The sequence below is a fragment of the Myotis davidii genome, unplaced genomic scaffold, assembly GCF_000327345.1.
Source record: "Myotis davidii unplaced genomic scaffold, ASM32734v1 scaffold1307, whole genome shotgun sequence".
In the NCBI taxonomy this organism is placed as follows: Eukaryota; Metazoa; Chordata; class Mammalia; order Chiroptera; family Vespertilionidae; genus Myotis; species Myotis davidii.
In genome coordinates this window covers 575,904-591,662 of record NW_006298623.1, presented here as the reverse complement: position 1 = coordinate 591,662, position 15,759 = coordinate 575,904, and the positions used below count along the sequence as shown (strand labels likewise).

The 15,759-nt window shown below is 40.4% G+C and overlaps 1 protein-coding gene across 1 annotated transcript in view; it reads left to right on the top strand.

Moving 5' to 3' along the window:
• Window positions 1–15,759, top strand: part of WDR49 (WD repeat domain 49) — a 78,843-nt gene that overhangs the window by 25,427 nt on the left and 37,657 nt on the right. Inside the window, exon 6 of the mRNA XM_006774185.2 lies at window positions 7,141–7,374. Within this exon, the coding sequence (XP_006774248.1) occupies window positions 7,141–7,374 (234 nt within the window). The remainder of the gene's footprint in view (window positions 1–7,140; window positions 7,375–15,759) is intronic.

The following is a 15,759-nucleotide window of genomic DNA, read 5'->3' as shown; positions in this document are numbered from 1 at the left end:
TTGAGTTTTTCAATGTCAGTGTCAGAATCCACAAACAAACACATCATAAAAATCTGAGTCCTACAGCTGTATGTCTTCTCTCATTTTTGTTAAAGAGAATGAAAACAGAGAGAGAGAAGAATAATGGTTACGATAACAATTTAAAAATGAATAGCACAAGAGAAGATTTTTTAATTTGTGATTAATATTTTATTTGACTTTAGTATTGGAAAAATAGTGGAAATATTTTTTTAAAGGAAGATTTGTTATTTGACTTTAAGATAAAATGTTAGCTGAGGCATCTTGCAATTTAAAAATGAATAGCACAAGAGAAGATTTTAATTTGTGATTAATATTTTATTTGACTTCAGTATTGGAAAAATAGTGGAAATATTTTTTTGAAGGAAGATTTGTTATTTGACTTTAATATAAAATGTTAGCTGAGGCATCTTTCCAGCATATATCATGTCAAACAAAATTGCCTTTAACTAGTCACTGATTATTGTGGATTATCCAAAGGCTCAAATTCTAAATAAATGGACTTGTTAATACATAAAGGTGTATTCAGGAAAACCAATGCTCTCACTTCCTGTTATCCATTATCTGCACGTAGGCTATCCATTTCTGTGGATTACCCCTGGAAACTTGGTTCATACTCTGGTGTTCTTTACAATGACCTGGACACAAGAGGTATTTGAATGCCTTTTATTAACCTACTAGAGGCCTGGTGCATGAAATCCGTGCACTGGGGTAGTGGGTGTCCCTCAGCCTGGCCTGTTCCCTCTCACAGTCCAGGACCCCTTACTCCTTATTGCCCACCTGCTGGTGGCTCCTTACCGCTTGGCTTGCTGCTCCTTAGAGCTGCCGTGGAGGTGGGAGAGGCTCTTGCCACTGCCGCTGTACTCGCCAGCAGTGAGCCCGGCTTCTGGCTGAGGAGCACTCCCCCTTTGTGGCAGCTCCTGCATTGAGCATCTGCCTCTAGTGGTCAGTGCGCATCATAGCTACCGGTCGTTCTGGTCATGCAGTTGAAATGGTCGCTTAGGCTTTTATTATATAGATAATCTCATTAAGCCTATGTGAGATGACTCTGCCCATCTGGCCGGGAGCAGGGAGGGGTTCTTCAGCAGAACAAGACTAAGAACATGGTGATGTCCGTTTCTATAGTCCAGTTTTCCTGACACACCTCCTTGAGTTTGTTAGAATTATTATTATTTTTGAATCTTTAGATAATGGGCTGGGCAATTTCAGTACATTTTAGACTAAATTGGCAAAACTTCAGAGCTGGCAGGGACCGTTTGGTAAATGGTGAGAGGTAACATCACATAGCCAAGTTGAGAAACCTGAGTAGTTTAAAACTAGGATCTGGGTGTCTAGAGTCTCAATAAACTGGTTTCTAGTTCTAGTTCATATAAGTAATACAATATTTGCTTTCATAATCCTGCATTATTAAACATGTAATAGTTGAAAAAAGATAAAGATTAAATAGAAAAAATGTCATCATTCTTTTGTGAATAGCTAAATTTTACTTTGATATAAAATCATAAGCTTAAATACTTATTCTTCCTAATATAAAATAGAGATGAAATAGAGAGACTTCAAATATTGCATTTTCAGGACTTCACTTAGTAAGTCTGGACAAACACCACAAGTTCTTAGTTATCATGCTATAACTAGAAATAGTATATTTTAGTTGAAAATTTGTGAAAAATATTAAAAACACACACAATTTAATTGTAATTTTTAAACTTAGGTCTTTGTCAGTTTATTTATTTTTACTCCTAAGAATAAAGAAAACTTCCTTAGGATATCTGGAATAGAAATTGACATTAAATATTGTCCTTTCTAAGCTACAGCCTCATTCTTTTCCAAAAGTCAACTTGAATGTAAAAGAAGAGATTCACAAACATTAACTAGATATTTAAGTGACATTTTGTCAAAGGACTGGATTAATAAAACTCCATGAATGTAAGATTTTTTTCATGATTAAAAGGATATAGACTAATTAAGAAGGAAGGGAAGTACAGTTATCTGGTTTAAAGCCAAGCCACATAATATTACTGATTAAGCTGAGAATAATGTTTCTCATTCAAGGAGATTAGCATTGACCTGAAAACCAAGTAGAGAAGTTAAGGTATAATACAAAGGAAATACTTAGGAAATTAAAAAAGAAATACTAATGCCTGATTCCCATGCTCAGAGATTATAATTTAATTGGCCTGGGAAAAGGGCACATGCATAGGCAATTTCTAAAGCACTTTGGGTGTTTCTGATGTCAAGATTAAGAACCACTGATACTGAGTGTGGTTGAAAACTTATGGGGGGTCACATATCATGAGGTGATTTCTAGGAAAATGCTGGATCACTGTTATATACATTGATGGCAGCTTATCAATGCTGTTGCTTTGATTCTCAGCAGAGAGAAAAATTAAAGAAGTAAAGGCAAGGTGGTGTTGGTAGGATCACTAATTGAGGGAGTTCTCCAGTTAAAGGGAAATCAAAACAATAATATTTATTTTGAGAAAAACTAATGAATATACACAATCTGATAAAAATATCTCTAATACCAAGAAGTAACTCATCATAGACTAGAGAGGTTATTGCTCATCCATTTAAGATTTTTATTTAATTTATATGACGAAATGTCAACAAAATATTAAAAGCCAATATAAATTACTTGAACAATACAGTGAAAATGATTCTGGGGGAACTACAGTCCATTAATACTGTTGAGTTATTGTTACTCTATACTCAACTATGCCTCAGATAATTATTCTGACATGAAGTTAATTTTTATATTTTAGAACAGGGTTCATACTAAATAAGATAGAATTTTGGACAATGAAGGCAAGACTATCATAAGTAACATAAGTGTTTGAGAATGACCTAGATATGTCTAATCCTATGGCTTTAACATTCTAAAAATAGTTTATCAATTCTAGTTATATTTAGGACACATTAAACTCTATTTGCAAGTCTTGCTTCTTGTAGAATCTATATTTCTGAGGATAAACATTTTCTGAAGAGCTACCAGAATATTTTAAATAAAAATAATTTAGTAATTTTTAAGAATCAGAATGAGTTATTTAATAAAAAAAATCCTGCCAAGAAAACCCAACTTACTTTATATTTATACAGGGTGGGACAAAAGTAGGTTTACAGTTGCAAGTAACTAAAACATAAGAGTCTATTTTTGTATTATTACTTATTAATTATTATATTATTTTCAATATGAACAGTTATAAACCTACTTTTTTTGTCCTACCCTGTATATTCTCAGAGGAAGAAGTGGCAATGATGTTTAAGAATTGATTAGGTCTGTTTAAGTTTGTTATAAGTGTTGGTAGATGGAGGGGTTACTGTATACCTCAAGCATAATTATTTCTGCAAGATATTTAAAAAATTCTCATAAATATCATTGTAGAGTGTATGAGATCTGTAATTAGTTGAATAACCATGTAGAAGTGAGGCAAGTTCTTTTTTTTTATGGGAGTGCTATATAAAAATATAGTTATTAGGTGAGCTACAACCTTCAATAAATTTAAATAATATATTTATTTAACCTCTACTAGGTCCCATGGGATATGTGAACAAATTAAAGAAGAAATTATCAATATAATTGAATGATGATCCAAATTATATTGCCACATTGTAACTCTGAATCAAGACTAGGACAAATGCTATTTTTAGCTTAAGATACCAGATTTTTGAAGATAGGATGGTAGACATCTCATTTGATTATTTGTTCATCATAATAAAATCTAGCATTTTACTTGATTAGGATCTTAAGGTAAGTGAAATGCATGATGGAGTAGCTTAATCAGCTAATGAAAAAAATAGGCTGCTTTAGAGAAGTCATAGTAACTGTAAGGGGGGTCAGAGGAGCCTGCAATATTAACTCAATTCTGAGCACATTGCTTAAAAGGAATTCTTGAGGATCCTAAGGTGTTCATCTTATGTATCTGTGAATCAAGAGGTAGTTTTAAATCTATAGTGTATTAATGTCTAAGTAAATTTTTTAAATTATGATAACCAATAGGATTGAAGAATAAAATGTTTAGATTGAGAGAAATGGGAAGAGAAAGAGAGAAAAGGAATGTTAATAACACCTCTTTTTTCAGGGGAGAGAGTCATTAGATATGTGAGTGATGCGAATATGCTACCTATACACGCACACACATACGCATACTGTCATTACTTGGTGTCATGGAGAAAACCAGACCCCCCAAAAGATAAAGAAGGCTGTCTCAGAGGAGTGTTACTTGAGGTTGAGAGGCCTGGGCTGGGAAAAAAGTCTGTCAGTGCCATTGGATTTTATACCATCGCCATATCCTACTTTGGTTTTTAAAAGTAAAAAGAGTCTGGATGACCATCCTCCCCTGGAGAGAAAGTGGAACAAAGACAAAGAGAGAATGGAGAGGCTGCCAGGGTGGAGTGGGTTGTGAAAACTGATAATGTGGTGGTTGAAGGAACTGGGATCATTTAACCCAGATAAGAGGCAGAAGAAGAGGTTTATGCAGATGGGAGAAAAGAGGACAGGCTAGAATCAGGAGCTGGAAGAGGACGTCTTTGGTGAACATATTTAGTAATTACTGCAGAAATTCCTATCCTGTGATTCCTGGGATCTGTATGAGAGGTGTGTGTATCCATGTACTCCCAAAGTGACATGGACAGTTGTGTCCTTTCATGGATATATGCATTTTAGGGGGAGGGGTCCAACTGTTATTTTCAACAGATTTTTTTAAAGGAGTTTACAATTTAAAATAGGTTAAGAACTACAAGACTGCCTTCTTTATAGAATAATAAACACTTATTTAAATAGAGACCATTTTATTTATTTATTTAAAAATATTTTTATTGATTTCAGAGAGGGAGTGGGAGATAGAGACATCAATGATGATAATGATTGATTAGCTGCCTCCTGCACACCCCACACTGGGGATCAAGCCCACAACCTGGGCGTGTGCCCTGACCTGGAATTGAACTGTGACCTCCTGGTTCATAGGTTGATGCTCAACCACAGCCATGCCAGGCAAGCCAGAGACCATTTTTTATAGATGGTAATCTTCCCATTGGATAAAAGTGTTATTTGGAAGAACCTTCTTCATTCTCAGGTTCTAATATTTACACAATGAAAAATGATAAAATAAATCTATAATAATTAAAGCATAATATGCAAATCGATCAAATGACCGAACAGCAGAATGATCGTCTGGATGACCTTCCGGATAACCATGCTATGACACGCACTAGCGCCAGACCAGCCAAGGCGGGTGCAATGCGATTGGTTGGTGGGGCCCTGACATTGCCCCACGATCGCCCCATAGAGGGAAGCCCAGGCCACCCTCTGTGGGATGATTGATGGGGGGGCTCTACGATTGACTGCCCCAAAGAGGGAGGCCCAGGTCACCCTCTGCACAGCGATCACCTTGACGAGAGAAGCCCAGGCCAGCCAAGTGATCACACCCCATGCCTGTCTCCTGCATAGGGAGGCCACTCGGGGCAGGGGAGCAGGGGCAAACAGTGGCAGCAGCGGGGGCAGGGCCAGCTGCCAACAGCTGGAGGAAGGAAAACCCCAATAGGCCCTGATTGCTGGCCAGGCCTAGGGACCCTACCCGAGTTACTTGCCTGTATTTGTTCTCACCACAACTCATAGTGGCAACACTTGTACCTGCAAAGCTAATCTCTGTTTTTCATTTTTTCCTGTGTTAGTCTTATTCTATCTGCACATTATCTTTGTGTTATGACTGTGCTTGAGTAAGAATCTAATATTTATGGATTATTTGAACTTGATATTGAAAGGACCTGAAAGGAATTTTAGAGACAGGACAGGGAGTTTTAAGAATAAAAAAGGGTCCATGGAAGAGGAATGCATATATGGGGACATTTTTGGGGGGAGACACAAAAATGCTTATCTTAGGCGACCCCTGTGAAAGAGTTGTTCCACCCCAAAGGGGTCGAGACCCACAGGTTGAGAACCGCTGGTAGAGGAATGTTGCAAGATAAGGGGAGAGGGTGGGGCACCATGTGGGCTTTGAGCTTTGAAACGGATACTATGTAGCAGAGTGACCAATGAGGGGTCCTAAATTGAGGAAGGGTCCAATTAGAAAGGGTCAGAGTCAGACAAAAAACTACAGCATATATAAACCAGAGACAATGAGACACGAGACAGATTTTAGATTTTTGGATTTAGATTTTTTTCCATTAGAGAGAGAGCAGACTTTTTCCTTTTGGGTGCCCCTTCCCAGGGGTCCCTTTTGGGGACATCCCTGCCCAGATGGAGCTTGTATATGCTTCCAATAAACTTCCAGGTTTTTATTAAAGAAAGCTGTTAGTCCACGAATTTATCCATCATCTTTTGTCAGACAAGGACTCATTAGAAGAAGTCTGCAACCAGAACCCCACATTTCAATGTCATTTAAAAGAGAGAGAGAGAGAGAGAGAGAGAGAGAGAGAGAGATTAATTTTCTATTGCTACTGTGACAAATCACCTCAAACTTGGCTTGAAACAATACAAAATTATTTTCTGTTCTATAAGTTAGAATTCCAGCATGGGTCTCACGGGGCTAAAATCAAGATGTTAGCAGGGTTGTCCTTTCTGGAGGCCCCGGGGGGAGCGGGGAGAATGCTTCATTGCCATTTCCAGCTTCCTTGGCTGGGGGCTCCCCTCCCCCACCTTCAAAGCCAGCAGCAGTAGGCTGAGTCCTCATTACATTCCATCACTGGGGTCTCCCTGTGATTGTATTGGACTCACCCAAGTCATCAGGATAAGCTCTCCATCTCCATGTCCTTGATTGATCACATCTGCGAAATCCCCTTTCCCCGTGTTAGATAGCATCGTCACACATTCCAGGGATAAGAATGGGACATCCCTGAGGGTCATTCTGAGGGACATCTCTGCCTACCACACTCACCTGCTAAATACCAGGCACCCTCCAGGGACCAGGACAACACACAACCCCTTCCCTAGAGGAGATGATTGCAGCTGATGGAGAATTTACATGGATGAGGGAAGAACAACATGTGCTATGACAGAAGTGTGATCAACTATAACACTCTGGAGAGAACAACCCCCTGCGGTCAAGGATGAAGCAGGAAAAAATGTGGCTCAAGAAGTAGAATTGTTCTTGACTTTTTCCTATGACTTTATCACCTTCCATCCAGGTTTTGAGACTCTGGGATATTCAGCACCAGCTGTCCATCCAGAGGATAATGTGCTCTTTCCCCCAAAGCCAGGACTTCAGATGCCTCTTCCACTTTGATGAAGCCCACGGTCGACTTTTCATCTCATGTAATCACCAGCTGGCACTGTTGGCCATGGAACGGGAAGCCAGCAAGAGGGTGAAAAGCCACAAGAGCGCCGTCACGTGGGTTCTCTACCATTCAGGCTTGAGGCAGGTAAGGATGTTGTTCTTTCACCCTCCCAACATAGCTCCATATCCAGAGGCTATTTCCTTAATTCCATCCAAGGTCACTGAGGACGAATAGAGAAAAAACAAAAACAAAAGAACGTGGCAAGGAATTGAATAGGCATGTGCTTTTCTGCAACACTGTGTGTGCAGGTGGATTTGAAGATGATTCCATTTTCAGCCAGTGACCACAGCAGCACTGACAAAATTATAAGGAATGACACTATTCCAGCTCACACAAACACAACGTTACAGGATCGAACTTACCTTTGTTACCTGCTGGCTTGGGCCCCGATGGCAAACGCAGGTAAACCTGGCTGGAGAATTTTCCTTTATGAACACCATCTTCCTGTATCCCCATGGAAAGCTCTGAAATATGCATGCAATGTAATTAGCAGGGATCCATTTTGCCGGCGTATTTTGCACCAGAGGCTCGCAGTGGCAGCCCGGAGTGTGTTCATAATAAAATGATTCAGTTAAATGCGGTGCCACTTGCTATGCAGCCTGAGTGTTGTTTGTCTCCCCACCACTTTAATGGCTCTGCAGCCTTTCTCATGGGAGTGCTACCTGCATGTCAATGACCAAGCCCGCTCCCCTGGGCAGAGCCTTCTCAGTGGGCAGGAGGGGCAAGCCTGGGGGTATTGGGGAGGGAGCGGGCACCCATCTCCCACCAGGATCACTTCAGACCCTATTGTAACAGCCCAGCAGGAGCCCAGTAGCCAGCTTTGGGCCAATTAAACCAGAACTCCAGCTCATTCTTTCCTTCCCTCCGCAGAAGCCTCTGCAGTCAGGCAGACAGGAGCAGTTCAGATCTTGTGCAGGGGGCGGAAAGCTCTTTGTTAGTAATGAGCAGTGTGTCATGTCACTACTTCAAACATTCTGTTTCCTGGTTATTCTAGGAGATAAAAATCCCTTACGCGACAATCCATTTTGAATTCCATCTGGGGGAAATGTTCCCCCGTAAATGTTTTACTGAACTTTATGAAGGCAACCGGTTAATTCGGCTCCCCAGCGGCCGCTGAGCGATGCATTTGTTTCCAGGAGAACATTATGCTAATTGAGATCTGCAAAGTTAAACCGCGAGGCTTGTGCTTAGATGCTAAGATCCTGCATTGCCTGGCCATAAGATGAGCCGTATTCCCTGAGGAATTCAGGAAATGGGACCCAAAGGAGTTCTGGAATTTTCTACTTGGGACAGGAGATAAAGCCACGATAACAAATAGATGCGAGTTTTAGGCAAGGATAGAATATGCGCATGTGGTATATGATGTAGGGAGAATCACTGTACAATTTCGTGTGCACACCTCTTTATTTTCACTGTTAATAGCATAAATAATTAAAAGCATTGATACATATATAAAGCACATAGAGCTGTGCACCACATACATAAGTGCTTTCTATTAGCTGCTAAGCTATAAAGAAACACTTTTGTGCTGTATTCCATTTTTTAATTATGAAAATGTATTGGTAGTCAAGAGAAACAAAACAATATCACCCACAGTCCCATAAACCAGTGATATTTGTCACTTCAGAGTAATTAGACAAAGCAAATAAAACAGTTTTGAAGAAATACTAGGAGCCAGGACTGAGGGAGACTCTATTTATTTCAGAGAGGAAGGGAGAGAGAGATAGAAACATCAATGATGAGAGAGAATCGTTGATTGGCTGCCTCTGCACGCCCCCTTCTGGGGATCGAGCCCCCAACCCAGGCATGTGCCCTTGACTGGAATGAACTCAGGACCCTTCAGTCCACAGGCGGAGGCTCTAGCCACTGAGCCAAACCAGCTAGGGCAAGACTCCAGTCTTTAAGGGCAGGTCCAGGGTGTCTTCCTGGTGCTCACTGCTCGGTAGGTCCTCACGCAGGATTGTGGAATAAAAATGGGAAAGCAGCCACGTCCAACTCACAAGGCAAGAGTGGAGCTGAGGGTAATGAAGTAGAGGTAGGAGCTACCCATGGAAAGTGATCAGTTCCGCCCGGGGCTGGGGAGGTGGCATTCAGCAGAGCCCTGAAGCCAGAGTGGAATCTGAGGGTAATGAAGTAGAGGTAGGAGCTACCCATGGAAAGTGATCAGTTCCGCCCGGGGCTGGGGAGGTGGCATTCAGCAGAGCCCTGAAGCCAGAGTGGAATCTGAGGGTAATGAAGTAGAGGTAGGAGCTACCCATGGAAAGTGATCAGTTCCGCCCGGGGCTGGGGAGGTGGCATTCAGCAGAGCCCTGAAGCCAGAGTGGAATCTTTAAGCGGAGAAGGAAGTAGTTCCAGACAGAAACACAACGCGAGCACCTGCCCAGCGGCTTGAGCACTCACTGCATTTACGGGGAGGGGCTCATGCTGGCGTGGCCAGTGGGGAGCGCTTGGCAGATGTTGGCCTTGACGCAGTAAAGGAAGCTGAGAGCCAGGTGGTGAAGGTCATTCACAGGCCATCCCACAGTCTGGTCTTGGAGAAAATTATTGCTTAAACCTGGGGTTAAAACACTAACTCTCAGCGTGATCCCGGACCCCAGAGGACTCAGTTCCTTTCAGGGAATCTGGGAGATCAAAACTATTTTAATCATGTAACTTGTTTTTTGCTTTTTATTCTCATTGTGTCATTAGTGTATAGAGGAGTTTTCTAGAAGCTACGTGAGGAGCGATGATATCATTGCTGTGATGTCCAAAGGAATGTGTGCTTCTTATTATTGTGTTTTAATAAATTCTTAGTGTAAATCTCTAATGTAAATTATCTATCTATTTGTCTATCATCATCTATCTATCTATTTCTTCCATATAAATAAAAGTTATTTGAATTCTTCAATAATTTTAAGAGTATAAAGGGACCTCAAGACCACAAGTTTTGAGACACTTTGGGTTAGAGAAATCAGAGTTCAAATGTTGGGCAGATTACTTATCATGTCTAAGCTTCAGTTTATTCATTTTTGAAAATGTGTGTGTGTGTGTGTGTGCGCGCACGCGCTTGTGGGTCACAGACGTAACAGTAGCAGCACGTATCTCTCCTGCATCTCTGGGCATGGCCTCCTTTCGGAAGCAGTTCCTTCCTCCCAGCAGCCAGCCCTGCAAGCTCCCCCATACCTCTCAGGTGGAGCTTTGAAGCTTTATCACAGCTCTTTTGCTTGTTAACATCTCCGTCTTCGTTCATCTTTATTTAACCAGGCATCATGTGAAAGCAGATGTTAAGAAGAGTTAGTAGATGGATTGGGCTTTGTCTCTACCCTGCTTATCTTCAGGAACATCCCTTGAGGGGAGGAAGTTGTCCTATCCATTCTCAGCCATTGCCATTCCCGCTCATAAACATTCAGGTATAGGGGTCCTCTCGGCTCCCTGAGTCTCCAGGGACAGCCCTGGCCATGCTTATCTCACCCCTCTCAGAGCACTGGTCACATCTGGAGTTCTTTCTAGTTAAACACTTAGCTCAACTCTCATTTTTCTCTCCTCCTATGTTTTTGGTATAAGGGAAAGATCCTTGTCTTCCACTTCTGTATTTTCCAAGAACGCCTAACATTCTTCTGAGCACCGAATGGATGCTCAGTTGCTAAATTATTGCCATTTCTCATCCCAAGTTCAAAAGGAACCCATGCTTTTTCAGTCCACTGACCCTTGATCTTTGGTTTTCTGGTTTCAAGCCTCTTTTGAGGATTTTCCGTTTGTCTGAAATTAATGGGAAACCTTTTTTCTGTTGTCATTTCAGCATAGAGCTGACATGTTAGTGTTACTTAATTCTATTTGACTCCGGTGGAGACCTAACTTAATCCCTCTATACAAGCAACTTGGCACATTTCTGTGACTTTTCTTTATCTTCCTGACTTTTGGCACCCTGGCATCCCTAATCTAAGGAAGGGATGGTGAGCCATGCAAAGCCTCTTACAGAGAGCCTCGTGCTTTGTCACACCCTGCGAAGATTGCCCTCACAGCTGGCGGCAGAACAAGTTGGGACAGTGTGAGGGAGTCTCTGGAATGTGCAATTTTAAAAGCATCAAAGTCACTCAGTATCCTGGAGGTAGTTCTAAAACACTGTTTTTGCAGTGAGCTCTTAAATGAAGCTTTAAGAAAAACACCCAAGGATTTTAGGAACCATTAAAACTGTATTTGTAGCTATAAACAGGAATAGATAAAGTTTCAGAGTTATCACGGTGGCTCTCATCCTAATGATGTGGGCTAATGTGTTTCTGTAAAATAGGTAATGTTTCAGTTGGTTTTGCACCTAGGACACGCTTAGGGTCAGGCTAGACATTCAAGTGTCATCAAATTTTAACCGACGATACATTACATAGTGTTGTTTTTTTAAAAAACATTACATGCTTATTATAAGGTGTTGGAACAATGCAACAAAGCTCAAATAAGAAGCTCAATATCATCAGGTTCTAAATATCTCTCTGTGCATAGACTATTTTGCATAAATATTCTGTAACCTACTTTTTTATTTTATATTAGGTTGAAATGTATTTCCCTGTTCCCAAATGTAGATCTAGTTCATCATTTGTAAAAGGCAGTACATATCCCACTGTAGATATGTATCATCATTTACTGATCCATTTGCCTTGATGAGAGTTTCGCTATTACGATTGTTTTTTTGTACATAACTATATCCACACTCACGACTTTATCTCTCTCGGGTAAAATCTTAGGAATGACTTTCTAGCTTAAAAGATATGCACAGTATATAATTTGGTATACAAATTGTTTCCCATAATTTTACCATTTTAGCCAGTCTCCAAGAGTAAACATATTAATCACCTCCATGGTTACATAAAGAAACTTGTCAGACAATGCTGCTGGCTGCGTCCAGCAGGCCTCCTGAGACCCTGGATGGGTTTCATAATCCAACACGGGAGGTTGGATTTGGGAATTTGAAGACTCGACCTTCTTTACCTCATCCGGACTGATACTGTTTCTTGAAGACAACTCTCACACTATCACAAGAAACATCATTCCTGAAAAATGACCCTTGGGTGTTATTTTTTGGTGCCAGTACCTTTCCTGTCCTCTTTTCTATGCACCATTATTTTGGGGAATTGAGATTTTTGAGAATCTAAACAATTCAATTTGTAGCTCCCTTGGTAATTATAAAATGTGAGAAAAGGGAGGCTGACAAACGTAAGGGAAATTTATCTCCATCTTACAAGACATTAGACCTCTGTGGTGCTTGTATTTAGGGCAAGATCGATGCGTTTCTCTTTGGAACAGAAGTGGATGAACACTAATGGAAACTTTCTCTCTGCCTGCCTTCTAGCTGGGCTCCAAGTGACCCCCACTCTGTTAGCTTGGCTTTTCTTCACTAGCCGGCTTAAGGCTTTACTTGGTTTCATGTCAATCCTGAGCCTATGAGGCCTAATCACTAGCTGGAGACATGTGAAGTAAGTACCCTAGTCTTAAGGTTACACCAAAGCATACACACACATGCACATACATACACACCCACGTTAATTAAATGTGATTAGCGTGGAAGGAAGAACACATTTCAGTGTTACAAAACTCATCAGAACAATAGGATATACCGTCAAAGTTTCCTCTCATCCCTGTTGTCTACCTACCCAGTTTCCCAGTTTCCCTTCTAGGAGGCAGCCAGTTCTATGACTTCAATGAGGCCCCTACAAGGGCTTATATATATAGCCTCTGGCTGGTTGCTCAGTGGTTAGAGCAGCAGCCAGAGGACCAAATGGTCTCTGGTTTCTATTCCCAGTCAGGGGGCATGTAACTTGATTGCAGGTTTGATCCCTGGCCCCGATCAGGATGCCTGAGGGAGGCAACCAATCATTGTGTTTCTCTCACATCGATGTTTCTAGCTCTCTCCCCCACCCCACCTTCTCCCTTTCTCTCTCACTAAAAATCTATCATCAGGTGAGGTTTAAAAATTTTTTTAAATATATATGTGATTATTAATTTTAAGAACATAGTATTTTAAATGCTGTTTACACAAATGGTAGCATATTATATGCACAGAAACATTGCTCTGTACATTAATTTTTCACCTAATGCTACAGCTCAAAGATCATTTCATCACATTACCTAGAGAGCATGCTCTTTCTTTTTCACAGCTCTATGCTACTCTACTACATGGGTCTACCAAACTTTTCATTAATCAGTTCTTATAGGCATTGATGGTAATTCTGATATTTTTCTATTTCAAGTAATGTAGTAGTTTTAACCTTGAGCATATAAATTTTAGCACAAGTGAGGGTATATCTGTGCGATTAATTCCTAGAACTGGTCAGAAACTATTTATGTCAGAAACCTTGATAGATATTGATAAATGTTCACCAAAAAGCTGCATTAAATCTATCAGCAGGATAGAAGAGGACCCTGTCCTCAGCCTATCTCATCCTCACAGTCTCAGCTTTTTTAAAGACCTTATTCCTTTTTTTAAAGAGCACTTTTAGGTTCACAGCAAAATTGAGAAGGTACAGAAATGTCCCGATTCCTCTGTCCTCCCTCACGCACACTCTCCCCTGTTATCCACATTCTCCACATTTGTTACAACTGATGAACGTGTATTGACCCATCCTTATCACCAAATGTAACCACAGTATACATCAGGGTTCACGCCTGGTGTTATACATTCTGTGAGTTTAGATACATGTATAATAACATGTGTCTACCATTATAACATCATATAGAGTCATTTCACTGCCCTAAAAATCTATGCTCCACCTTGTCTTCCCACCCTCCTTCCCTAAACGCTGGCAACCACTGAGATTTTTACTGTCTACATAGTTTTGCCTTTTTCAGAATGTCATGTAGTTGGAATCTTTTAAGTATGTAGCCTTTTAAGATTGGCTTCTGTCACTCAATAATTTGCATTAACATTTTCACTACACATTTTAATGGCTCGAAAGCTATTTTTAACACTGAATAATATTTCATTGTATGGATATGCCACCGATTATTCATTCACCTGCGAGCATGGCAATTATGAATAAAGCTGCTAAACATCTGTGTGCAGGCTTTTTGTGCACATAAGTTTTCAACTCTTTGGGGTAAATATCAAGGAGCCCAATTGCCGAATTGAATGATAAGAGCGTGTTTAGTTTTGTAAAAAAATGCCCATTGCTTTTTAAAGTGGTTGCATCAATTTGCTTTCCCATCAGCAGTGAAGGAATGTTCTTCGTTGCTCCACAGCCTTGTCAGCATTTGGTGTTGTCAGTGTTCCAGATTCTTGTCATTCTATGGTGTAGTATCACATTATTGTTTCACTATGCACGTCCCTGACCACATACAATGTGGAGCATCTTTTTACGTTATTTGACAATTGTTTATCTTCATTGGTGACATCTGTTCAGGTCTTTGGCCCATTTTAAAAATAGGTTCTTTGTTTTCTCATTGTTGAATTTTGAGTTCTGTGTAAATTTGGGATAACAGTACCTGAAGAATGTGTCTTTTAAGAATATTTCCTTTAAGTCTGTGCCTCATCTTTTCATCCTCTGGACAGTGTGTGTTGCAGAGCAGAGATTTTTAAATTGAATGAAATTCAGTTTATAAATTATTTAATTCATAGACTATACCCTTGGTGTTTTATCTAAAAAGTCATTGCAAAACCAAAGGTCCTTTACATTTTCTCCTATATTATCTGCTTTGAGTTTTGTAGGGTTTGGTTTGTTTTGTTTTGTATGTAGGTCTGTGATCCATTCTGAGTTAGAGTTCATGAAGGCGATACAGTCTTTCTAGATTCATTTTTTAACAAGTGAAGTTCCAGTAGTTTCAGCACCATTTATTGAAAAGACTGACTGTTCTCCATCGTATTGCCTTTGCTTCTTTGTCAAAGATCAGTTCATTATATTCATGTGGGTCTATTTTTGGTTTCTCTCTATTCTGTTTCAGTGATCTATTGACTATTCTTTTGCTGATACCACACTGCCTTGATTATTGCAGCTTTACAGTAAGTTACGAGGTTGGGCAGTGTCAGTCTTCTGATTTTGTTCTGATCCTGAAATGTATTGTGTTGGCTCATCTGGGTCTTTGGCTTCTCTGTATAAACCTGTTTAGAATCAGTGCTGTCTATTTTTACCCATTAGAGCTCTTAGCATATTCAGAAAAGTTATTTTTAATTTCATGATCTGAGAATTCAAACATCCCTGCCCTGTCTGAATCTGATGTTTGCTCTGTATCCTCAGACTGTGTTTCTCGCCATTTAGTATGTTTTGTATTTTTTTCATAGTTGGACATGATATACTGAGTAAAAGCAACTTCTGTAAATAGGCCTTTAGCAATGTGGCGGTGAGGTGTGCAATGACGAGGTCTCAGACCTTCAGTGAGCCTGTGCCTCTGGACTGTGACCTTCACACATGCTTCTCGATTGTCCCTCCTCCCCCTTGAATAGAACAGGAAGGCGAGAGGCAGCGAGACTTTGGTACTGCCCTTCCCCAGGTCAGTTAGCCTCTGGTA